Consider the following 27,491-nt stretch of genomic DNA (forward strand, 5'->3'; position numbering starts at 1 on the left):
GAACATGAATAAAAATTTTAAACCATAAATAGGACAGGTCATGTTCTCATGTTCTTGCCCACCTCTGTCTGTGCTTTTGAACATGATATCTCCTCTGCCTGGAATTCCCTTCCCTTAGGTCTGTACCTGGAAAACACCTACTCATTCCTCGAAGCCGGTCTCCTACCCATGAGGCATCTGCAATTCCCCTCACCCTGCACTTTCATTACATTGAATGTACTCCCTTGGAGTAGCTGTCAGTGCCTAGTACTAGTAATTCCACGTCTTCCGGATGCTCCTTACGAGAGTAATCACATCCCGTTCATTTCTGTATGCCCCTAACAACCTAGCATCACCAATATAGTCAATCTGGAGGCGTATTTGCTGATGAATAACTGGGTACTCAGGCCGCATTCTGGGGGTCCTCCACCAAGGAGCCACTTTCAAAATAAAAAGTTCCAATGAGGATCTAGAACTCGGGGCTGTAACAATTTTGTTAAGGACACAGTGACCAGGTGTTATAAGCTTTCTTCCTAGTAATTTGCACTTTAAGTAACAAGAGTAATTGAACTCCGTACTCGGTTAAAGCATGTACCCTTGTTCAGTGTCCGGTTAGGTCTTGGAGGGCCTGGGTGCTGTGCAGATTTTCAAAGTATTGGCAGGAATTGGAGAGAATCTTTTTTCCCCCTTTAATGTTGTCTCTATGGTCTCCATTACCTACATTATGTGGAAAATAGCCTCCTAAGGAAGCATTTAGCTTAAATTTTAATCAAAGACCAACTGAACACTTGGAAAAGGAGTATTTGCTAAAAAAAAGACCAGGTACTTACAATTTCTGATATTTTACACCCAGATTATCCATCTGCCCCAAAATCCCCAGCTGTGGGGGGGAATCTGATAATAGATCAGAAAGTATAGGGGGGAATCTGATAATAGATCAGAAAGTATAGCAACCAGAAACCCTTCCACTCCCTGAGAGGCAATTCAGCAATGACATAAGCAGCAAAACATGCTTAATGCTGAGTTTTGGAAAACTGTTTGTTTGGTTTTTATTTAACTGAGATAGGATTCTAAATAGTCAGTCTGTCATGAGGGCGTCTGTCTGTCTCATTTGGAAGCCAAGTGAATTTTCTGCATGCATGATGATTTAATCATCAAGTAAACTGAACTAACCAGACAAAGCCCATTTGTTCTGTTGTTTGAATGATCAATTCAAATCCTCCAGCTTCCATAATAAATTGCTTGGTGGATATACATCTATTAGACCTTGCATACAGACAACACATTAGCCATGAGGCCATTCCAAGGAATAAATTCAAAGTTTAAACACTCTTGAGTATATGCCCTTTTACATTAAGATGAATGGTTTATAAAACCTTTCTCCCAGCAAAACTCCTCATAAATGAGTGCAGTATTGCTATTTTAAAATATTAAAATCATCTTTTTTAACATCATGACTAGAGACTTTGCAAATAGCCATGTAAAGATTATAAAATAGGGGGAAATGTTTGAAAAGGTGCATGTTATTAAATTCCTGGCTAGATGCAAATTTTTTTCTCTCAAAGTCACAATTTACTCAGTTTTAAATGGGAGATATTTATAATACTGTCAACAATTAAATTATATATCTAATAAATATGTAAATTACTCAATTTTTGGTTTGCCCTAATGCCATCTTTTTTTATGAAACAAAAAATAAGCCATACTTATATAAGATCCACGTGCTTCATAAAACCACCATGTTAATAGCACCTGTTTTTTAAATGTTGCATTTGGCAAGGTAGCATCTCTTTTCTCCCAGGCTCCTTAATTAGCATCTCTCAGGTGCAACATTTCTCTAAGGGACCCTGTAGTTAAGAAGCTAAGGATTCTGCGATGATTTTTACCTCTGCTCGTGGTTTTTCCGCAGGGAGCCTTCAACACATTCTTTCAATGTTCAGGAGATATAAATATCATTTTCCATGAAGCTTGATGAAAGAAGAGATTAAACCTAAATAAAAACAAGAACTGCTGAGGAAAGGGAAGCCACTGTCATCTCAAGGAATTGAAATACGAGATTTCAACATTTGAGGCCTGAAATAATATCAGTAAATTCCTTAAAGAGTTGAGATTGAAATACTTCTAATTGGCAAACAATCACTTTTTCATAAATAGGAAGTAAGCTTTGGTATTTCAATTCTTCATCTTTTTTACTTCTTTATAAATTACTTGAATCCCACAAAGATGAAACCAGAAATTTCAGGAAGATTTCATTTAAGCATGTGTGAAAAAAAACTTGATGTAATCAGTAGTATGACATTAACACTGTGGCATTTTCATCATTAATTATGCATTTCAGGGATATCAAGTGCCTGCTATGTGAATAACATTATATTAATTAAGTAATGACATGCCACATATTATCAGCATTCTAGGGCAATATATATATATATATGTGTATATATATATATATATATATATATATATATATATATATATATGCCTAACCGACTGTCCAACTGGTAGCTATGAAGTGCAATGACCACCAGGGGGCAAACCTCAACACAGAAGCTGCCAAGCTATAGTGACTTGGCAGCGGCGGTTCTTGGGTGACACACCTGGAACCAGAGAAGAGGGAACCCGATTCTGGGGTTCATCACCCAAGAACTGCCTTCTCACAATCCGGGACCCCCTCAGGGGATGTCGGAGAGCTGGTTTCGGCCCCATCCCTGCAGGCAAGGCCAAGGGACCCCTCCTGCCAGAGGGACCCCGCTCATTCCGCAGACAACCTTTGACCCGTGGCGGCACCCCAGGTGCAGCTGGCCAGGGAGGGACCACGGGAGGTTGGCTCCAGGGTCTTTCCTGCCCATCTCACCCAGTCCTGCCCCGCTGGCCACCTTCTAATTAATTTTCTTTCCATGTGCACGAATCCATGCACTGGGGCACTAGTCCTATATAATAAAAGCCCAGTGACTGAACAGCAGAATGACCAGAATGACTAGTCAACCAGTCGCTATGACATGCACTGACCACCAGGGGGCAGACGCTCAACACAGGAGCTTCCCCCTGGTGGTCACTGTGCTCCCACAGTGGGAGCGCTGTTCTGCTGACTGGGATGAGCAGTGCTCCCACAGCAGGCCGATCCCCACAGGCTATGCCCCCCGACTAGTGCACAAATCCCGTGCACTGGGCCTCTAGCATAAGAATAAATTACCAAAAAAAGAAAAAAGAAAAGAATAAATTACCAAATTTTCATCATGTGTTTTTCTGTCCAGCTTAGTATTACAATTATCTTGAAGTAAAAATGAATAATTTCTCACTGTACAAATGACATTACATGTAGGTAATGAGTTTGGAGACAATTTCATATTAAGCCCCATTTTCTACCAAATACTAAAACATTGTCTATTGCTTGGTTTTCATTGGAGCCCTGTAGATTCTATTCAATTACATTGGCAAGTAGGGAAAATTACTTTTCTGTGTGATGGTTCAGCATCTACTTTGAAAGCATTGACCATCACTTCACTTTTTTTGTTGTTGTTTTGAGCCCATAAATTTGATCAACAAGCTTGCAAACCTCACACAAAATAAACGTCTTTCATGTTTTCATACAGTGTGCTGAGTAGATTTTGTTGTTGTTGTTGGAGCATGGCTAATTTGATACTGTCATTCAAAAGGTCGTTGCGCTTATTTTTTGGAGATTTCTTTGTTTTGGTCTGCTTGGGGGTAGTTTTGAGCCACCTTTAATATACTGCATGCTAGTAATAGAAAGAAATAAGGCTAGTTTTTCACATGTTTGCACGAACTTTGGTCAGTAGAAGGCAACATGTGAACACTTGGCTTTGGCACAGTGTGGTAGGTGGTGGAACGGGTGGCAAGGGTGCTGGTAGAAGTTTCATCTTTCACAAATATAGTTATTGAACTTGGTCTTGACTTACTGAAAAATGAGTAGGGTTCACCTAATAGTGAAGAGATGAGGGCATTCCAAAAACAAGACAAAGCTCATGTACCTTGAAAACCTGAAGGGAGTGTCCCACTTTACCTCTGGCTCCTGAAGAATCCTCCATCCCTGGAAACATCACTTCTTTCCATATCTGTGTGAGACAGGTTGCAGCAGAGGTTCTCAGCTCGTCCACTGCACAGGGCAACCTGGTCACTCACCGGGCCATCCCTGTCCATGCCAGGGTGTGGGGAGGACAGGACCGGCACCTTCAGTAGCAAATGACTCCATATTTTGTTGTTGTTGTTGTTGTTAATCCTCACCAAGGATATTTTTCCAGGCTTTTTAGAGAGAGTAGAAGAGAGGGAGAGAGAGAAACATCAATGTGAGAGACACATCAATTGGTTGCCTTCTGCATGCAACCTAACTGGGGCCAAGGGTTGAGCCTGCAACCGAAGTACATGCCCTTGACCAGAATCAAACCCTCAACCCTTCAGTCAATGGGCCGGCACTCTGTCCACTGAGCCAAACTGGCTTCATCTTTTAAATGACTCCATTCTCCAGCCTTGTGAATCATGACTAGCTTAGGTAAAGAGAAGAAAAGAGAAAATTAAAAGGAGCTCAGTGTCTCCCCCCAAAAAAAAGAATTGCTATGTTTTTACAGTAAACTCTTCATTAACTGGAACTTTCACATAGCTAATGTTGTCAGCCCTTGCTTTTAATGCAAGAGACAATGACAAACAGCTGCTCCTAAGCATTTATTAAAAAGAGCCAAACCTTCTGGGACGCTGCTGGGGCCACTGTGCCTTCCTCGGCCACCTTCAGCAGCAGCACCATGACCAGTGACCCATGGGCTGCACAGAGCATGGCTCAGATACTGGCAGTATTCCCAAGTTCCAGGAAAGAAGTAAGGACCATCGATAAACTGCACTTAGGCAGGGGAGGGGGAAAATGTGTTTATGTGTATATATTAGGTATGTAGAGATTATAATATATACTAGGGGCCCAGCGCACAAATTCGTGCACCTTGAAAGGAACTGTGGGCCGCGAGGCTGCGGTAGGCACAGGGGCGGGTCTCAGCCCATCCTCCGTGCCCCCGCCTGGCCCCTCCCACAACGGCCCCCTGGTCCCCTGTCTGCCGACAGCCCCACTCCCCGCTGCTGCCACTCCCACGCACTGACGACACCGGCCACGCTTGCACCCGCTGACAGCGTGGAGCGATTGGGGCTGGTGCCAGCAGCGGGTGCAAGTGGCAGCTGCCAGCCCCGATCGCCCCTCAGGAGCAGAGGGAGGTAGAGAAGCCCTCAGGGGCAATCGGGGCTGGCAGCCACCGCTTGCACCCACTGATGGTACCAAGTGATCGGCATAAGCACCGGGCACTGGCAGCGGGTGTGAACAGCGGAGTCGGCTGCGGGTGCGAGTGGGGCCATTGCTGGCAGTGGGTGCGAGCAATGGCTCCAGCACCAGCAGCGGATGCAAACAGGGCCATCGCTGGCAGCAGGTGCGAGCGGGGCCTTCACCGGAAGTGAGTGGGAAAGGCGACTGCCAGCCCCAATCTTCCCTCAGGAGCAGGGGGAGGTGGAGAAGCCCTGAGGGGTGATCGGCCCGGCAGCTGCCCCTTGCACCGCTGATGGCGCCCAGTGATCAGAGGCAGCGCTGGGCACCAGCAGCAGGTGCGAGCACCGGGCGGGACCATGGCATGTGGGAAGCGAAGAATTTTCAGTAACCTCCAGAGGCTCACACCCCAATGACAGTGATTGGCACCCCGCCTTGGTCTGGCACCCCCGCTCACCTGCTCCACCATCCCGCCGTGGCTGATGCCCGCAGTTTCTCTGCACACCCTTTGGTGGTCAGCCCACGTCATAAGGAACGGTTGTTCGATTGTTCCGCTGTTCGGTCTACTTGCATATTAGGGTTTTATATAGATTATATATAATATTTATAATTCTTCCTAAATATTCATATATTTATATTAACTATATAGATTATAGATCTAGGAAGAATATATATTATGTACTATAAAACATTTGGAATTCTTCCTAAATATATATACTTTTATATATATTTCTAAATACATATTTCTAAATATATACATATTTAGGAAGAATTCCAAATGTTATATAATACCTATGAACATATTTTATATGTAACATATATACATATGTTTTGGAAGAAGTCAAATAACGACTCTAACAAAAACAGAGGGAAAAGGGTTTAACCATAAAATACACTAATTAAATCATTGAATTTTGTACATTCTACATGCATATCATTATACTAAGGAGATATGCACCACCTCATTATCTAAAGGTAATTGAGGTTTTTTTCATGTAAATATGCAACATTAAACCACTAATGCAGCCCTTGAAAATTACCTTAATTTAAGAAAAAGTTTTCATTATCCAGGAATCATTACTGACTGAGATTTCAGATTGCCCCCAAATTTCCCACATCCTTTTTCCTGGTTGGAGCTTCCTCTTCTAGAATTAAGCTTTTAGGAATAATGGTGAAAGAGTAACAGGAGTATAGAAAAATTGATAGAATCATTTCTAGTAGTTGTATTAATGGATAAACTTGAAAAGAGAATGAACTGCAGGTCTCCTAATATCTATATATATAAAAAACCAGTGACCGGAACACCAGAACAACCAGAATGACTGGTTGCTATGATGCTCACTGCGCTCACTGTGGCTGGCCAACCGGCCAGATCCGGGGCAGGGCTAGCTGGCCAACCACCTGCAGCCCCTCCCCCCAGCCGGCCCCACCCCTGATCGGCCCCCCAACCCCGGGGACGGGGGATGGCTGACCTCCCACAGCCCCTCCCACCCTCCCGCCAGCCCGGCCTGATAGGCCCCCATTGGGGCAGGCCCACCGGACCCCACCCATGCACAAATTTGTGCACCAGGCCTCTAGTAATAAATAAAGTACCAGTCATTTAGATATAATCACACAGCCTTACAGCTACAGGAGTCCCAGGGAATAGATAAACCACTTTTGAATAGGGGATGTGTGCCAGGTACCGTGCTAGACTCCTCCATTAAAATTGTCTCACTGGAGCCTCACAGCAGCTCTGGGCACAATGAATATAAAGAACATGATTTTGGAAGTCAAATCCTGGCTTTGTCATCTATTTTGGCAAGTTTCTAAAATTCCTGAGCCTTGGTTTATTCATTTCTAAAATAGAGATGATTACCAATCTTTAAGACTGAATGGTAAGGGAAATGAGATTGTTTGTTTTGAAAATTCATTTTAAATGTGTGTGTTCCCTTCCCTTCTGACCTTTAATCTTGTATTCTTTTCTTTTAACATTTTTTTAATTGATTTCAGAGAGGAAGGGAGAGAGAGATAGGAACATCGGTGATGAGAGAGAAATCACTGATCGGCTGCCTCCTGCACGCCCCACACTGGGGATCAAGCCCACAACCCAGGCATGTGCCCTGACCAGAATCGAACCGTGACCTCCTGGTTCATAGGTTGATGCTCAATCACTGAGCGACGCCGGCAGGGCTTGCGTTCTCTCCACTAAACCTCTTCTCATGTCCAACTAGAAACTCAGATATCTCTTTGAACTGTGTGTGGCAAAGCCATATCTTCTCCCTTGAACTTGAACAATTGATTTCTTTTGGAACTTTAATGTAGGACATTACCTTTCTCCCTCTTAAATTTCATCACTTCGGTGTCAGCGTGGCCTTTAAACCTGTAGAGGAAATTTTCAATTTTTGCATTGGCCTATTACCATATTAAATAGCCTTCACAGCTTTATGCCATTGAAAAATCTGATCAACGTTCCTCTTATGTCTACTTTGATGCCATTAATAAAAATATCAAAAAGAGCAGAATCCAGGGCCAGAGCCCTGTGGCATTCAATCAGTGGTCCCCCTACAGGCTGCAACAGTGTCATTCATCAAGCCTCTTGGTGTAGATGGACAACCAGCTGTGATTCCACTTAATTTTTCCCTCTTAGTGCCCCCCATCTTATAGATAATGAAAAAACTCATCAACTGCTTTATTGGAATCAAAGACTGTGTCTGTGGCATTCTCCTGGTCTGTCAATCTCATACTAATAACCCTGTCAGAGAAAGGAAATGAATATAGTCCAGCAAAAACAACTTATTTTTAATGAGACCACTGAAGTTGAGAAAGAAGAGTGGCTGATGACACAGAGGTTGCTGCCAGAGAAAAGGCTTCTGGCCAGTTACTGACGTGTTTCAGATTGTGGCATTGATGTGACCTTGATGAGCTGACCAAGGTCTAGCCGTGGGCTCAGCCCTTCCAGTGCAGAAAACGGGACTCAAAAAACTGAATGAGTTTCCATTTATTGAGACTCATTTTATGCCAGGCACTGTGCTAAGTACACTTCATATATCTCATTTAATCCCAGCACTCCAGTACTATAGGCACTATTTTTAATCCCATTATTTTGGAGGAGTTAGGTGAAGCTTAGAGAGGTTAAATAATTGACCCGGAGTCATATATAGTGTCAGAGTCAAGGCTCACACCAAGTGCCCCTGAGACTGAACCCTGCTCTTACCATTGTGCCTGCGGAGAAGATTCTACTGCCTTAGTGGTGCTGAATTAATTGAAGAGAGAAGGAAGCAGATAGCCAATGAGGGTGGAGGGAACAATGGAAGAAAAAGGGGGAAAGAATGGGGAACAATGGAATAAAAATCTGTCTGCCACTGTCACCCTGCTTCCTCATCTTGAGCCTGTCCTTGGGACTAACAGCAACATCTGCTTTCCTTAGAAATACTTTCATAAGCCCTTCACATCCTTTCTCCCTCTACACACGGGCCGAAATACGCTAACGCCCAATTCTAAAGAGCAGTAGTAGCTTGCTAGGCTAAGTCAAATCCACAGGTGTGTTTTTTAAACCTTAATGTTAGCTAGTTTTAGATAGATTTTTACCTCCTCCCATACCACATTCATTTATCAGAGCCACTGCAAGGGAAAAACAAAACAAAACAGAATTGACTTGTTTTAATTCATTGGCTTTCTCCTTCTTCTACACTCTGATGGAAGGTATTATGAGCCTTTAAGTAGTGAAACAGCAAGAAGGATGCAGCCAAAGAGCAGAAAAGGAGACCGTTTATGATCCAAACATTGAATATTCAGGCCCTCGCTTGCCTAGGATTGTCTCCTGAGATTCAGTTTATCTTAAAACTTCTCCTTACGAATATGTGTATTTTATGTATTTTGCATCTTTCAGTTGCATTTATAATATATGGATATGTGTTAATGAATTTTGTTAAATATAATTTAATTACATTACTAAGAGCATCAGTCATCCTATATAGTAAAGAGGTAATATTCAAATTGACCATCACTCCAACACACAAGATGACCACCCCCATGTGCACACAAAATGGCCACCACAAGATGGCCAGCAGGGGAGGGCAGTTGGGAGGGACCAGGCCTGCAAGGGAGGGTAGTTGGGGGTGATCAGGCCTGCAGGGGAGGGCAGTTGGGGGTGACCAGGCCTGCAGGGGAAGGCAGTTGGGGGCGACCAGGCTGGCAGAGGAGGGCAGTTAGGGGCAACCAGGCCAGCAGGGGAGGGCAGTTAAGGGGCAATCGGGCCGGCAGGGGAGCAGTTAGGTATCAATCAAGCTGGTAGGGGAATGGTTAAGGGGTGATCAGGCTGGCAGGCAGAAGCGGTTAGGGGCAATCAGGCAGGCAGGCAGGCAGGCAAGCAGTTGGGAGCCAGCAGTCCTGGATTGTGAGAGGGATGTCTGACTGCCCACCAATATCGGGCCTAAACAGGCAGTCGGACATTCCTCAAGGGGTCCAAGATTGGAGAGGGTGCAGGCTGAGCTGAGGGACACACACACCCCCATGCACGAATTTTGTGCACCAGGCCTCTAGTACAAAATAATAGATCCTAAGTTTTATTATCTCAAAAACCGAAAGGAAATAAGTTGAAAAGTACCCTCAATAGCCATAAATGTCTTGCATGGTTAGCAAAATATAAGCAACACTGAGGCCTCTTCACTTTTTAAGCTGCAGAGAATTTTTTATAATATCTTTTTTCATATATTTTTATTGATTTCAGAGAGGAAGGGAGAGGGAGAGAGAAATAGAAACATCAGTGATGAGAGACAGTCATTAATCAGCTGCCTCCTGCACACCCCACACTGGGGATCGAGCCCGCAACCCGGACATGTGCCCTGCCCAGGAATCAAACCATGACTCCTGGTTCATAGGTCGATGCTCAACCACTGAGCCACGCTGGCCGGGAGATGCAGAGCATTTTTAGGTATTAATAATACTGCAAAGAGATTTTCAGATTTCAAATGCTATTAGACCATCATCACGTCTGCAAGAATAACTTCAGGTGTGGGATGTAGCACATATTTCCCATTTTCTTTAGCAACAAAATTTTCCTTCAGTAATTCCAACTATTGGGTTATTGAGCAATGCAAACCAAATTTTTCCTATGAAAACCGAATTTGCAGCAAGCTGTACTTAAAAGTAACTTACAGGGAAATTGGTTAAGAACTGATTGGTTGGTTTGTTTGTATTTGTTTTAATCTTCTGGAGTAATGTTTATGTGAAAATATAATCAGAAAATTAGTACCTTCATCAAGAGGTAATTCAGAGAGCTTTACAAGTAAACTGATGATTCTCCTTGATTACAAAAGAAGGCTTTTCTACCTCCAGCACCCTTAAGTGCTCAGAGGCAATTATACCAGTAAGGTCTCTCTTTCCATGTAAAGATTTTCTCATTTCCTCATAATTAGTATTTCCTGTTCATTGAAACAGACTATACTCAGAAACACATCCCCTGGCCCCTCCCTCACTCATTCCCACTGTCCTTTGCTCTCTCTAGAGCTGTGTAACTTGGAACCTCTGGTCCTTCCCATAGGTTAACACAGTTGCATTTTGATGGCATCTATCATACAAATTATTATTTAGTAGCAGTTTCTTTGAAAAGTAATAGCAGCCCAGCTGGTGTGGCTTAGTGGTTGAGTATTGACCCATGAACCAAGAGGTCACTGGTTCAATTCCCGGTCAGAGCACATGCCTAGGTTTCATGTTCAATCCCCATTTGGGGGACGGGGGTGCAGGAGGCAGCCGATCAGTGATTCTCTTTCATCATTGATGTTTCTATCTCTCTTTCCCTCTCCCTTCCTTTCTGAAATCAATAAAAATAAAGAAAAACATATAAAAAAGGAAAAGTAATAGCAGAAGAGAAAAAATAGGGAAGATCTAGTCAGAGTGATTTTTTTTTCTTAGATGAAGCATTCGAGATAAAGGGAAAAGGTGGGAGGTAAGGAAGTCTTACATCACCCACGGCAAGACTATGTCAAGGAAGCAAGGCACCGAAGCTCAGAAGGAATAGAAAGCTGTTGAGTCAAAAGGGAAAGAACTAGGATACGATGTTCTTTTCCTTTCCACTCTGCCTTTCAGAATCGTCTTCCTACTTCATTTGTTGTCTACACATAAGGGGTGAAATCTGAGATTCAGGGATGCCCCTTGATGGTGTACTTGTGTGCTGGGTGCTATGAGGGACCCTACGATGCAGTGACCGTGTATCTCACCCTCTGGAGCTTACAGTCTTGTTGGATTCTAGAGAAATTCAGAGAAGGAGGTTGCTGGGATCCAAGGTGAGCAAGGAAGGCTTTGAGATGGGTCTTGATTTCATGCTTGCAAGAGCCTAAATGAAAAGGAGGCACAGACATTCTAGAGTGTACAGAGGTGTTATATATGTGGGCCAAAGGGATGTATGTGGCGCAGTCGGAGACATGGAGGAGATTGGCTGGAGTAAACACAGTTTAGATAATAGGAGAAAGGGCTGGTTCTTGATCTAAAATCTACCCAGAGATATCTATAAAATAGCATATTTAAATAACAAAGATACTATTCAAAATTTTGCAGTTAGGGTTATTCAAGGATAGAGTAAGAAAGTTTTTTACGTTTCTATTATACTTAAGAGAGAAATAATGCCTTAGTTGACAGAAATCTCTTTTAATCTGTGTAGCTGAGTAGACATATATATTTGGATAGATGGATGGATGTTAGGTAGGTAGGTGGATGGGTGGATGGATGGATGGACGGACACATAATAGATAGAAATACATAAACAAATTTAAAAAATATTTTTCCAACTACTAGATGGAGAGCCCTAGAGGACTGAATATTTTTTCCTTTGTGGCTCACAGATTGTGTAGCACGGTGGTCATATGTGAAAGATATTCAATAAATGTTTGTTGAATGAGATTATCATTGACCCTTGAACAGCACAACGCAAAGGTGTTAAAGATCACTTCCCTAGAAGAAGAGTGAAAGAAGAAAAAAAACCCAACATCCTGACCTTCTGCCTCCGAGGTCCTTCCCTCCACCATAGCAGTGCCGGCATGCATTATTACTTTCCAAGAAATAAGAGAGAAAATGTCACAGTCGGAAATCAAATGCCATTTCCAACGAGGGTTTCTGGAATTGTGGGAATGGAAATCCGATGGCACACTGGCACTGTTGCCTGGATGCTCTCAGGTGGAAAGTGTTTGGAAATAATAACCAGGGAGGGGGGACTCCTTCCCATTTAATTGCAATTTTAGTTCTGCAGATGAGAACAAAGCAGATAAACTTCCACCTCGACTTCCGGTCTGGGCATCCCAGACCACCAGGAATCCGCAGAACACTTGCAGGTTTGTGCAGATCTCCGTACGTTGAATATGAACAAGTAGGAAGCTGCTCTGGGAATTATAAAGCCCTGAACTAAGGCATTATTTCTCTCTTAAGTATAACAGAAACTTAAAACAGAAACTTTCTTACTCCATCCTTGAATAACCCTAACAGAAAAATTTTGAATAGTATCTTTGTTATTTAATGTGCTGTTTTATACATATCTCTGGGTAGATTTTTAGATCAAGAGGCTGCTCTGAAGCCAGACAAGCTCTCAAGATTTGCTTGGGAGCTGCTGTCCTTAGTGGGCAAATATCTAGAAAGGGGAGAGGGGAACAGTCTACCCCCTTAAAATGGAAGGGGGATTTGGAATGCAGATGAAGCCGTTTCATTCTAAAGACCATTTAAATAAAAACAAAGTAAAAATCTCTCCCTGCACAAAAACACAGAAATGAGAAGGCACCATGATAACTAGAATGGCTCGTGTGCTCAGCGATGCTGCATGTGTCATCTCTGGGGGATTCCAGCTACATGTGTTATTTCACGTCTGCCCGCTAAATCTGAACCCCAAAGCATAACAAATGCACAATGTGACACTGAGGAAGATAATGTGGACTTGCCATTGTCCCTGGAGGGACTTGGCCCAGCCGGTAATAAATGGGTTGCGATTTCATGCGGAACATGGAGACAGACTGTCGCTACATGACTTTTCTGCACGATGTGTACGTACTTGCAGTTTTCATTGGTGTTTTTCGTATCGTGTCTATGCAAACATGGCAATGAAAATGGAAATTGAAGGACAGGATATTTCTAAGGACGTGGAATGTTTGATATCCAGAAAGGAATCACAAACTATATCTCCAACAATAAAGGGAGTGGTTAGTGAATTATGACATGCTTCTCTAAAGCAATAATATGGTAATATGGAGTTGCTTAAAACGTCTACTGAGAGTTGAATATGTAGGAAAGTTCTTTAGCTTTCGCATCGGGCGAAAAAATTAAGGTGAAAATTGTACTTACATTATGGCCACTACAAAACATAATCGTGGGGACAAAATGAAAGGAAATATGCCTCAATGCAAATAGCCTATGGATACCTTGTTCTCATTTATTTTTCTGTCTCTACCATGGGAAAGCAGTATTGTTATTATAATCAAAACATTGTTTAATTTTTTAAAAGCAGGTGGGGGGGAAAAAGCATGCTTCGTGTGCATCACCTTAAATTTAACATGTTTAATTTGTGGCACATTACATTTTAAAAGGAATAAAAAAGAAGTTCAGCTGTACTGACTTTCAGTATTGCCTGGACATATATTCTGATGTGAGCTGTTCAGTGCAGGGGGAGGGTCATAATATTGTCTAGCAGAATTCCCGCAGCTAAGCCCAGAAACATAAATGAAAGTGGCATAATAGTATGGCATTGTCACTCAGCACAGTTATTCTCCTCTTGCTGGGATTTGCAGTGTTATTTCTGAATGTCTCCTGTTTAACTGACAGTGAAGAAAATTTCTAGAGGTAGCTACTCCTTTGATGAGTGGATACCAGTATTCAGCAGACCTGTATTGTTTCAATATTTCTTGCCTTTGACCCACATTTCTTGTGAGAGTTGTAGTAAAAACCCACTAAGGAAACATGTCATAACTTTTATTTCTTATCTATTGGAACTGGGCACATTCTTATGCTCATGTGTATGGTAATTTTTCCTTAGCTAATGGTTTGACACTGTAGTTATTTGTGCCCAATCTCTCCACGTTTTCCCTTTGAATTCTCCAAATAATTGGTGGCAGAAAGTTAATATTGTTTTTTAGTTTAACTGAATTGTGTTAATAACTTAGAAAAACTAAATCCCCTATATATTGCCATTACTTTACCTTTTACTCCCATTGGGTCCTTGTACATGCAGGTAACTTTCACCAAACAGTAATGAAAACCATACAGAATTTTTCTCTACCACAGTAACTGTTGCTCTGGCTTTTTGAAAACTATTTGTAAACTGACTGGACATTTGTCATGGTGCCTGGAGTGGTAGGATTTCTACTTCCCTATCGCTTACAATGATGATCAGATGTTAAGCTGATCTCACTCAAGGCAAACCCAATGGCCTTTGGACTTGACTTTCCCATAAGGACTGTCTTTCTTTGGAACACTCTCTGTTGTTGTCTTGCTGATTGGGTTTCATATCGTTGACTTGGAAGTTTTGAAGCCAAATGTCACCCTCCCTACCACTCTACTATTAGTCAACTTGGATTGAATTTTGGGTTGATGAGGATGCTCTGGTCTTTGTCTATACAGATTTCCCCCACTATCAGAAAGTAGAGCATTCCTATGAGACCTTTCTTAAGCCTTAAGTGGCTTAAAGCAAAGAAGAAATTACCTTAGGACACATCTGGCTAACAGATGCACAAAATTAACGGAGATAAAGCCCAGATGCGCACAGACAGCTCAAAGCTGTGGCGGTTGATGCTGAGATGCTGAGTGTGGTTCCCACGGAAGGAGCTTGGGGGCCACTCTCGCTGCTCAGGGTGCAGCTGCCTCCATAATGCAAAACAAACACTGAATGCTATTTCCCATTTTCACCTTTTTACGTAAAAGTAAACATCCTCTTCAGATTTCTTTCACTTAGCAACAACAGGAACTAATGTAGGTCTGTTGAAAGACAAGTGGCGTAGGGCGAATTTTCAAAAATCAGGGGACACCTGTCTAGGCATTCACAGGGAACTCTGTAGGGTATCTGCCTGGGCTCCTTGGGCCTAGCTTTAACACTGCTGTAAGCCTCGTCCAAGACTAAAGCTGTATAATTTTAATGTTTTCCAGATGGTCAAGACCCAGTGTAAATGTTTTGAACTTGACAACCCAAAGCAAAAAGCACCATCTCAAGACATGGTATAAAACAATAGTGTAGCTAAGGCATAGAGGTTAATATCTAGGAGAAGAGCATGGTGAGTGGGGAAGAGAAGGCTGGGTCAGGTGCAAATCCTAGCCATGGTGCCATTAGCAGCGTGACCACAGACAAGGTGCTCAGTGTCCGTGGGTCTCAGGTTTTGCATCTCTAAAATGAGAATGATAATATGTGTTTTTTAAAGATTGAGAAGTTTATACACATATATAGCGCACTTGGCACAGTTTCTAGCACAATTAGAACATAGAACTAGAACATAGCAAATGTTCAGAGGATAATAGTTATCATTATCATCTGTGATATGGGATTATTTCTAATAAATAAGGAAAGTTACTCAAATGTTCTTGATATGAATTATCACTATCACTGTACATTTTTTTATTCTATCCGTTCATCCATCCATCCATCCTCTTCTGGGTAGTTCTGTGGAGGAGACAGCAATGGAGCTCCAGTGAGTGGCTCAGAGTACCTCCTGTCGGAGAGTAAATGGTGTGTGTAGAAGAATAGCATGCATTCTTTTAGATTAGGTCCAGAATTAAACTAAGAGCTAGAAACTAGATCCATTCCTATCACTACATATCACTTCAGTGAGGGCTTTTCCAAGGTTAGCCACATCTCTTCATGCAAAGCACCAGCGAATTTGTTTGACATGACTATGAAAATGGCCAAGTCTCTGTTTTCTGGGTGAGGATTTCTGTGCATCCTTGGGGTCCATTAGCTAGGATAAGCACACCAGGAAGGCTGCATCTTCTCTATGCCAGGCACTGTGTTGGTTATGCTCACAATTTCATCTTCCCAACAACACTTGAGATTGGCATGAACTTTCTCGCTTTACAGGTGAGAGAACAGAGACGGCAGGAGTCAGGTCACTTGCCCACAATTGAGTTGAGAGAGTAAACTAGAAGCAGCAAAGGTGGTTGCACCAGCTTGGTTTTGCCAGTTTTTTGTTGTTTAGTGTCGGTTACTTGTCAAAATAATTTTGAACATCTGTATTACTATGAAAAGTGTTTCTTAGCAGGACTCAGGAGCTCGGGGTAGCACCATCAGCATCGGATCCAATTTCCTACTGGGAGAAAGGCAGTGGGAATTTGATGGAAGGAATTTATATCCAATAGAAGTCTTTGGCAAAGTAACGGAAAATAAGAATAAAAGGGAATAAGAAAATGTAGTGTTTTAGATTTACAAAATACATTTGAAAAGAGTTTCTGAAATTGGGAAATTCTTTGATCTTGATGCTTAAAAAAAAAAAAAGACACAATGCAAGAATATTTTAAAGGCATTTCCCTGGATCGTATAAACAGTGTTGCCTACAAGTAAGCAGCATTGGGGCCACACTGAGCATCTTTATAAATCATCTGAAAGAAGGAGTTTATGGTCAAATTCCAGATTTGCAGAAACTGCCAAGCTCCTCCAGGTAGCGAAATGCCAGGCTGACTAATATGAATGCAGGAGGAGTACACAGGGCTTTGTGAGTGGGCAGAGCATGGCAGATGGGCTTGTGCATGGACAACTGTAAGATAAGGAATTTAGGGAGAAATAATTCAAACCATCTTTCCAAGATCAAAGAGCTTTGAACTATCAGCTATAACAAAATTAAGAGGTTTTACAGCCAGTGTATGGTTTTGTCCCTACTTATCCCTACCTCAGATGCGATTTAAAGGGGGATTAAAGCAGAAAATTGTATCCTGCTCAAATGGAAAGCCATGGTTCACTTATACCTGGAATATCGTGAGCAATTTTTGTTTGTTTGTTTGTTTGTATTGTGAGCAGTTTTTTCAACACCCCTTCAGCAGTTGTGCTGGAGGAGGAGATGGTGCAGAGAAAGTGGACCAAAGTGATCTCTGGGAGGAGGACCTGCTTTAGGCAAACAAACAGCAAAGAGCAGGACTCGTCAGCCTGGGAGGTTTATAAAATCAGTGGGATGTGTGTGCATGTGGACATTCGAATTTAAGTGCTAATGTAAAATCTAAATAGATGTAGGCAGAAAAGCCAATAAGCGAAGTGACAAAGAGGCAAATACAAATTCAAGGTTAGCATAGGATGAAATGCCCAAAGACATGCTCACCCCTCCCCCCTTAAAACTTGAAAAGAGAGGGGAAAAAATGTTAAGAAACTAGTTACTTTGGGAACTAGTTACCAAAAATGAGTTGTTATATCCTGGAACATCACGTGGGCAGGGACAGGGTAAATACATTTTTTGTGAATGCATCTACATGTTGTATTAATGTTTGGAGATATGCCCAAACTCGGCAATTTACAAGCTTTGGAATCAGCAAACCTGATTCAAATCCCAGAGCCACCTCACACTTGCTCTTGGATAGGCAACTCTGAGCCACTTTGAACCTCGGTCTCCTCGTCTGTAAAGCAAGAAGAAGCCCTTCCGGATAGGAGTGTTGGGAGGATAGAAAGGGCAGCATGTGCAAAGCTGCAGGAAGGGTAGGGACTGAGACTTTTCAAATCTTGGTTTCCCGTGTCAGCTCTTCTTTAAAGTGCCCTTTGCAGCTCTGTCAGACTTAAAGTCCTATCCGGGGGACACCGTGAGTCCCCCAAGCCACAGTGCTTGATTGTAACCCTACGTTACAACTTTTATCTAAATTAACATCCATTCTCTTCTATTCAGGGAGCCCCTATTATTTCAGGCATTGCTTTAGGAGTTTGGGAAATAAGCCATAAAGACACACCCTGAACCTGCTCTCACTCAGGAGGCTTACCTGGGGGAGAGGGGCACACAAACACTAACCCTGGAAATGAAGTTATTTCAGAAAATGATCAAAAGGGGACACAGCCCAGCCGATGTGGCTCAGTGGTTGAGTGTCGACCTATGAACCAGGAGGTCATGGTCTGATTCCCAGTCAGGGAACATGCCCAAGTTGCCGGCCCAATTCCCAGTTGGGGGTGTGCAGGAGGCAGCCAGCCGATGATTCTCTCTCATCATTGATGTTTTTATCTGTCTTTCCCTCACCTTTCCTCTCTTTGAAATCAATGAAAACATATTAAAAGGGGGGCGGGGAGACCCAGGGTAGAAGAGAGTGTGGTGGGGCTGAGGTCACAGTGCTTTAGTGAGGAGGTAGGGTGGGGGGGGGGGCGCCTCTCTGAGGAGACCCACACTTGAGCAGTGTCCAGAGGGGTGAGAGGCGTCATGTGACCTCTCAAGGGCCTTGTAGGCAGATGGACAAACGGGGTAGGGGCCCCAAGGCAAGGATGTGTATCGGATGTTCAAGGAACAGAGAAACCGGTGTGACTGAGCATCCTGAATGGAAGAGAGAGAGGCAGGGACACAGACACGGGCAGTGGGCAGCCAGCCCTGTTGGGCCTGGAAGCCAGTCAGGACTGAGCTTTTATTCTAAGAGCAACAGCAAGCAATCGGAGAGTCCAGCTGGTTGGGGAGACGACTTGGCTTGCCTTTTGAAAGGTCTTGCGGCTGCTGAGTAGAGGCTGGGACTGGGGCAGCCTGAGCGGAGGGGTACCGTCTCCGCTTTCTCCTCCTCCCCCCACCACTGTGCCATGGCACTTCTACCTTCCTGGACTCGAAGGCTCACACTGATTTCACATCTGTCCCGGGGCAGAGGTAGCTTTGTACAAATCTCGTTTCGTTCCTTCATCTCTTAGAACGTACAGAAATCATTTTTCTCAAATGAAATAACCCAAATGTGTGTCGTTTCAGGTTTTAAAAATCAGTTTGATTGGCCACAGGAAACGTATTTTGGCGTCGCTGGGAGACAGGCTGCACGAGGACCCGCCCCAGAAGCCCCCTCGCTCCATCACCCTCAGGGTAAGTGCTCAGAATATTCCTGTTTTCTCCACTCCTAGCCCCCAAAGTTAATGTGGGGCAAGAACGTGAAATAACTGAAGCAATGAGTCAGGAAGTACGGGCTGTGTGCCACACAGCTTACCTTACCCATCTGAAAAACAATCTCTCTTCTGATTGTGTTTCGTAAGACAAGATTTGTTTTCCTCGATTGGTTAAATATATATTTTTGAGATTTAGATACACATCGGACAAACCCCCACCTTTAAAGAACCCCCCCCACTACTGCCATCCCACACTCCCATCTACACCAAGAGAGAGGAAGTGAGATTTCTGTCAGACTCCTCAAACCCACTGAAAGAAAATCGATCAGAGGCCACAGCTAAGTGAAGGTCAATTTGCAATTAACCTTAGGGTCTTCGGTCTTTTATGAAGTAAATATTGCCCAGCCTTACCCACTTCAAAAATTAAGGTTAGAGAAGATAGAACTAAATATTTAATAAACTATTTCAGCTATAGTTTAGAATTATGGGGCAGCACAACTAGAGAGAAACCCCACAGGGGGCAGAGAGGAATCTAGTGGAAAGGGAAGGGAGGCAAGGAGGAAAAGGCCGAGAGGAAGAGAATGGCCGAGAGGACTGCCCGGCGAAATGGAGCGGGGAGGGGCAGCCCGTATTCACCGGGTATCAGGCCTCCAGGAACTTTTCTAAATTCATCAAAAAGCTGGGCTGTCCATGAGCAGTTGGGGAGTGCCAAGTCCGTGCTCTTTTATCTGGTCCTGCACTTGCGTGCCTCTGACTCCCTTTCTGCAAGCGTCAGAAAAGGGAGCGATAATAACCGATGCACACAGTGTGCACTTCAGCAGAACGGCCAGCGATGCGATGCAGCAGAATGCCTCTTATCGGGGAATTTCGGCAAACAGCATAACCAGCGTCGGCCAGGCAGAGGGTCGGGCAGGAGAGGAGCTGTTAAGATTTAAGATGGGGAGGAGGGGGGACAGTTAATCGGGGAAAAAAGGAGAGATGTAATACTTTAAACAATAAAAGCTGTTGGATTTTGGTTTAAAAAAAAAAAAGAAAAGATTTGAGTCTGATTCCGTTTTAAAGAAGAAAATGCACAAAGATTTCGGGAAATGAAAGAGAATTGGCTCCAGGAGGGAGCCCTTCGGAAAAGTGATTATTGGGGCAATTGGGAGACGCTGGGACATTCAGAGGCTAGTTGAGGGCTTTGGGAGCAGTGAACGTAGAATTAGGACCTATTTTTCTCCCTCAATAAGAGGCGCTTCAAATAAATGGGGAGAAAAATGAGGCTAGAGAGAGATGATTGTCTTACCCTCATTTTGCTACACAAAAGGGGAGAAGGGTGTAGGCACCGTCAGTATAGCCCTCCTGGAATGACGGTTTAGAGGAGGCATTCCCTGCTGCTTACTCGACTCTCTTTCCTCCCCCTTCTGCACCTGTCCCTCTGACTCCCTGGAAGCGATTTAGGAGAATAGAGATCCCCAAGAAAAAGTGCAGCACCTTAATTTGTCAAAGGAGGTCCAGAACCTTTGGGGAGCCAGGGAATCAGCACCCTCCAATCCTCCTTTTCCTTGCAAACACTGGAGCCCAGCTGTCTGCTGCCTGTTATCTTACTTCCCACCAGTTTTCCCCAGCTTAAGTCACCTTTGCCTTTGAAAGTCATTCTATGCACTGCCCTGCCGTCTGCACGTGTGACAGGCTCTGTTTCCGTACTGTGTCCTCTTCCTCGCCTGGCTGCCAGACCACCGTTTGATGGAGGATCAAGCCCCGGTGGTTCCCATTTACCTTCCTCGTCATGGCATCTACCATGGTGAGGACACTGTCCACCGGAGGATGCAGCTCCTGCCCTTGTACACACACGTGGTCATGTCAAGGTTGCCTGACATCTGCATCCTCTGCCCTGAGATCACCCACTGTGCTGGCTGAAGAAAACAGCCTGACTCTTTGTACTCTAACCCTTTGGCCTGAAATACTTCGGGGTTGGGGGGAAGTATTGACTAGATCATGCCATTCACAAGACGGTGGGATGCCATCCACACCTTGGCAGTTGATTCAAAAATGAGTTCCCACCCCCACAGTGTGTCTTGTCGGTATTTCACAATTTTGCAACCAAAGGTTAGCCGCCAAAACGTGGTATTTACTTCATGATGTATTTCCATTCAGGAACCCAGTGGTAATCACACTCCTCCTCAGTTGTCTCCATCACTTAGCCAAAGCACTTACACCACTGGTGGCTCCCTAGACGTTCCTCACATTATCATGCAGGGCGATGCAAGGAGGAGAAGAAATGAAAACTACTTTGATGATATTCCCCGATCAAAACTGGAGAGGCAGATGGCCCAGGTAAGGTGTTATTAAATGCCTCGGTAATGTTCTTTTGCCTTTCACCCATATCACAAAATGTATTCTAACACTGAGCGATAGCTAACGATGCCTATTGTCCACACCAATGGGAATTTGACCATTGTATGCCATTGCTTTCATTCCCTGCTCACTTGACCTAGATTGAAATAGACCTTTCTGGGAATGGGAGGTATACAGAGATGCTTGGTTTTTATCCTTACTGAAGAAATTATGTCCCCTCTCATTGGATCCAGAAAGTCTTTGCCCTAAAGGGAATAATTACTGGGCAAGAATGAAATCATAATGAAATGAATAATCAAAGTCTAGATTAGAACATGTAAATGGGATGGATGACAGAGCAGAAATCAGGGGAAAGTGTTAACTCCGATAATGTTGTTAACTTCCTCCCAAGTTTACACATCTGCATAGAAGTGTACTATTGGGACTAGTTGCATCATCTCACGTTGTGAAGTTGAGTAGCTAAAAATGACAATGCTGCCCGACACTCATTACTGAAAAGAGATCTGTCACATTCAGACCTTTCCCTGTTTTGGTGTAGATGTCCAGGTCTGACCTGTCCTCAGATGGCCGCTCTGAGACGCGAGTCAGCCGTAGCCATACAGTGGTGCTATTCTTAAACGCACATTCACGTGGACAGCTCGCCCTGCCGTGTAGCCCTGAGTTTCAGAGAGATGGATTTGTTGACAACGATTGGCAGATTCGACCCTTTTCATCCTCATTCTAGATTCAGACTGATGTGTTGAAAAGCTTCTCTCTGCCTCTCACACCTAAGATGAAAATTTCGAGGTGAAAATTTGACTATAATTGCTTTGCCTTGGTTGTTAAATATTTTTCTCAACTGTTTGGTGAGATTCCGTTTTTAAAAGCCTTTGGCAAACATTCTATGCTGCTACTCACAAAAGAAAAATGTGAAGAGAATGTTCTGGAAACTATGGCTATTCTGCCTGCTAATGCCCCAGGAAGAAAGGGCCTGATATATTGCGTCTCCTTTTAGCTCTCTCAATTCTGTGAATTGTTCTCAGAGTTCTTTATGCAAGGAATGACAACGTTGGGATTGTGGAAAATCCTTTATTGAAGGAAGATGGAAGATGTAGGAGAGACAAGAAAAGAATAATTTCCCTTTCCCTCTTATTACGTGTTGTCTTTTCATCCTTATTACTGTTTTCACTGATGTTCTTTTAAATAACGAGTCTGAGAGTTTTTTTCCGAAAGCTGTTCATATATTTCCTGCTACTTGTTAGAATTTGTGGATCACGTCGGTGGTTAAATCTCTCTAAAGACAGCATTTCAGAGACATGGTACGTTTTGACCTTGAACCATGTAGTCTTTATGTATTAATGCAAACGGGGTGTTTTCCAAACCCTTCTCTCTGCTGGGTAAGGGAGGGTCGTGTGTTGATGAACATTAGCTCTTATTGACTGTGTCAACTTCAGGAATAGAATCACCCATCTCAGCTGCTCACATAATTGATGAAATTTCTCCACATGGTACAGCTTTTCCAAAGACGAAATTAATTACTCTTCCTCCTATGTATGAACCCTCGGGGTGCTCTAGCAAAATCTCTCCCTTACTTTCTTTATGAGAGTCACAAGCTGGGCCAGTAGTACCTTTTGAATAGCTTAGATCCGTGGTCGGCAAACTGCGGCTCTCGAGCCACGTGCGGCTCTTTGGCCCCTTGAGTGTGGCTCTTCCACAAAATACCACAGCCTGGGCGAGTCTATTTTGAAAAAGTGGCGTTAGAAGTTTAAGTTTAAAAAATTTGGCTCTCAAAAGAAATTTCAGTCATTGTACTGTTGATATTTGGCTCTGTTGACTAATGAGTTTGCCGACCACTGGCCTAGATGGTTTTCTTGTCACTCCAATCTGAATGCATCGTTTTCAGGAATTGTCTTGCCCTTGAGAAGATTAAATGAACTTGTATCTGGCTGGGTGAGAAAGGGCCAAAACCAGCAAGAGGAGGTAGACAAGCAGGTGGGTGGGATGTGGTGAGCCATGGAGGGACTGTGTGCAGGTGCTCATTCACCTCACGTGTGCTGCTCACAATGCTCAAATGACTGGTTGTAGACACAGGCCTCCATCAGCAAGCCGGAGCTTGTTACAAACTTTCTAAAATCCTGCTGTTCGATACGGCACTTTTGCTGCCGAGGAAATAGGAGGTGGCACTATAGGAATCTGATCGATAAGAAAAGGCATCCCGGGATTGCAGCTCCTCGGGTTGTGTTCATTGCAGCCTTTTATTTGTTTGCTTTAAGAGTGTTTCCTCATCTGGAAATGCCAAAAAATCATGAAGAAATGAACACATAGGTACCTCTTTAAAGTAGTGCCGTTTCAGTGCGTTAACCTAACTACATATTAAATACTCGATAATTTTGTTGTCGAACAGTTTTATGATTGTGGCTTTTCCACCATTCAACTACTGAGGTTGATTTTTTTTTCTTTTTTTAGGGTCATTTGCTATCATAATTTCAAAAATTCACTTGCTTTTTAAAAACATATTATACTCTCTCTAGACTACATTTTTTTCTCCAAGTTATGTGCTTAGCCAATGAAGTCGAGTCTTCCCGAAGACTTGTATTAGCCGTTAAAATCCCAGTGAGCAAGCAGCAGTCACACCGCCTTTCCACCAGGAGCCCAGGCCCAGCGGGTCTTCCCCCAGAGGTTTCTCCCCAGAGGCTTGCTGTAGTTTGGTCACTACATGCCTAGCCAGTCTGTTCCTAAGTCGCTGAAGTCCATCTTCAGGGTTTCTTTCCTGTTGCTAACGGACAGGGAAACGCAGTTAAAGAGAATCACCAAGACAGATCCATGTTTTCAGGAAACACTCTACTGCAAGCATGTCACACTCACCGGCCGTGAGTGTGACCTGCTTGCAGTGCCTCAGGTTTATCTGAGCCCCCACTGGAGTGATCTGGATGATCTAGAGTGATCTGGATGATCTGGAATTCCAGCTGTAGGCGAGAAGCCTGTGCTCTCGGTGGCTGCAGTCATTCATGGGAGTTTTGCCTTCTTAAGGGCTGCTGACCAGATGTTTGGAAATGCTTTGCTTCACTTGGAAACACAATGCTGACGGTTAAATTAAGACAAAGTTGATGTCCATTCCACCTATTAAGTCCCTTTGTTGGCAAATATTTTTTAAAAGGTAACACTGGAGTGGCGTTTAATTACTTGTTTTCCATTTAAACCAATATGAAAAATAGCTGTTTGGGAATACAAGGGCTTTGCAAATGTTGTGGCTGTTGTTTGCTTTTATTCTGATAAAAGCAGTATTCTGCCTCAAATTATCTTAGATGAATATGTGAGCAGCAAAATTGAATTTAGTACTATTAGCATTTTTTAAACCACTGAGAGTAATGATATAAACACATCTAAACAGTGGGTTTCCTACTATGCTAAAACATAGCTTTTCAAGCCTGTAATTCTAAATGGGACACATTAGCTCAGAAGTTCTGAAATGTTCCCCCATTTCCGTACACCTAATAAATAAATGTTGCACTCACGGTTATATAATAATACCTAAAGCTTTTAAACTTTCAAAATACTTTCACATCTGTTATCTCATTTTAGCACAAACGAGGTATATCCCGCACAACCATTGATGTGCGTGTAGCACGTGGCAGATCAGCTTTTAAGTCGAGTGCTGTGAGGATGAGATAGTAAATGAAAATATGGGGGAAATATCAGAAGGAGGAAAAATACTTCCAGTTCTTACCGCCTAATCTCAATCTTTAGAAATATTCTTGAATGATATTTAGGAGAAGTCAAAGCACTCTTAAAATGGATACTAATGTGGGGGGAGGAATGAATACTAAAGAAGAGTAATGGAATTAATAAAGTTTCGAGACCACATTTTCAAACTTAAGAAAATGGTGCAAACCATTTGTAGAAGGCCTCTGTTTATAGAAAATATTTATGGAAAATGAAATAATGCCTCTGTTTTTACAAAATAAAAGAAAAGACTTCTAAAGGGAAGAGAAATGCATATTTTCGCACAACCTTTGGCTTAATATTCATGAGGAAAATTCATAATGTAAAGGTCCTTGTGCTTTGAACACTCTCATCTAAATGAAAATATTAATATCGCCTGGGGCCGTGGCCCTATCTGATGAGCACAACCCTGAAAGCAGGCATGAGCCACATTTGAAAGGCAAGGAGATTGAGAAACTCCCTGACTTGGTCCAGGTAGCAGAGCCCATAAGAAACCAAATTAGAACTTGCTGGGAGCCGTATGTGAGGCTCTACAAAGGCTTTGTCTTCTAAATCATAGAAAGTTGATTCAGTTCAAAGTCTAGTATTTTCTCATCCAAACAGTACAACTTAATAAGTATGACTAGATCAATTCCTCCTTTATTTGAAAGCATTTTACATATTAAATTAGTTCTACAAATATTCATTCTTTTTTAAAATATATATACTTTTATTGTTTCAGGAGCAAGGGAGAGGGAGAGAGAGAGAGAAACATCAATGATGAGAATCATTGATCGGCTGCCTCCTGCATGCCCCACACTGGGGATCAAGCCTGCAACCCAGTCATCTGCCGCAACCAAGATTGAACTGTGACCTGGTTATAGGTCGACACTCAACCACTGAGCCACGCCGCCGGCTGGGCCAAATATTCACTCTTTTGATATTGTTAAAGGAAGAGAAATGGAAACAGCCATATAGAAGTCCTGCCCTGGCCAGGTCCGTGCCTGGGGTTCCAAGTGCGGTGTTTTAGTTAATCCTCACAGCAGCTCGTTCTGTAGTGGAGGAAGCCCAGGTGGGTGAGTGCTTGGCCTCACCACCGGTACACGGCAGAGCCAGCACTCCAGCCCTGCTCTGCCGGGTCAGACCCTGCTGCCTCCATGGTCCTGATGCCCTGTGGGCTGCCTCTGTTTACAATGATATAAAATGTTTACTAACAGTTCAACAAACACTAATTTCCCACATGTTTTAATAGATCACACTTAGGTAGGCACAGCAAGCAGATTGAGCACAAAATCACTAGTCGTGGAAACTTACTGAATCAGCTCATGGTTAATCACCACAAAACCCAGAACTACAGTGGTTATTTGTTGATCCTTTCAGTGGCAACCCATCCTGCACCTCCTGGTAGAACCTCTGCCCTTCTCCTGTGTTTGTGAAGAACTTTGCACGTAGGTCTGGGGTTGCTGCATTTACAGAGAAGTTCTTGCTTGTGGGATTCTCCAAACAATGGATGCTGTATCTTTAGTGGCTTCTTCAGTTGGTGTTCTGATTTGGTTTCTCTCTGGCTCTGTGACCTGTACCAAGTCATGTGGTTTCTCTGGACTTCCGTTTCCTTGACTTTAAAATGTAGGTAATGCCTGCCTCTCAGATTTGAGTGTGTCAGATAAGATGATGCATGTGAAAGTATATTTCAAACCATAAATCACTACATGTTTAGATGATATGACTAGCATATATGACTCTCAGCCCCTAATTCAAAGGTCCTGATCCATCATAGGGCCAGCTAATGCCAAAACTATCAGATGGCTATCTGTTCTATAAACACAATCATTTTTGTTCTGGTGTTATCTGGGCTTTGAATGTATATTGAAAATGGAATTGGAATTTTCCTCTTTATATTTTAACTAGGGGCCCGGTGCATGAAATTCGTGAACAGGAGAGGGTGGGTCCCACAGCCCGACCTGCACCTTCTCCAATCTGGGAGCCCTCAGGGGATGTCCTACTGATGGCTTAGGCCTGCTCCTTATGGTTCTCTGCTCTCTGTGGACCTGTCTGCTTAACGCCACTGCAGGCCCTGGTGTCTGCTCTCTGTGGGGGCCTGCTTGCCCTTAGCCGCTGGGGCCAGGGGCAAGCAGGGCCCTGCTGTCTGCTCACTCATTGTGTGAGACGTTCCAGCCCTGCTCATGGCCACTTGCGTGTGCGCCGGCTCGAAGTGCCTGGGTCCCGGGGATGTTCCTGCCCTGCCCCTGGCTGCTCCGCGCC

At 43.4% G+C, this 27,491-nt stretch overlaps 1 protein-coding gene across 9 annotated transcripts in view; it reads left to right on the plus strand.

Moving 5' to 3' along the window:
* The window catches only part of ANKS1B (ankyrin repeat and sterile alpha motif domain containing 1B), a gene marked incomplete at its 5' end in the record, with an annotated part of 797,243 nt that overhangs the window by 703,951 nt on the left and 65,801 nt on the right, over positions 1 to 27,491 (plus strand). For 5 of the 9 annotated variants that reach the window (XM_079773890.1, XM_079773888.1, XM_079773891.1 and 2 more), the window contains 2 exons: positions 19,081 to 19,188; positions 21,348 to 21,527. The exons of 1 other annotated variant lie outside the window; for it this stretch is intronic. In XM_079773890.1, coding sequence (XP_079630016.1) covers positions 19,081 to 19,188; positions 21,348 to 21,527 — 288 coding nt within the window. The remainder of the gene's footprint in view (positions 1 to 19,080; positions 19,189 to 21,347; positions 21,528 to 27,491) is intronic. 3 more of the 9 variants (XM_079773894.1, XM_079773895.1, XM_079773893.1) reach the window with 1 other exon arrangement.

This window comes from Cnephaeus nilssonii (genome assembly GCF_951640355.1).
Source record: "Cnephaeus nilssonii genome assembly, chromosome: 6".
NCBI classification, from domain to species: Eukaryota; Metazoa; Chordata; class Mammalia; order Chiroptera; family Vespertilionidae; genus Cnephaeus; species Cnephaeus nilssonii.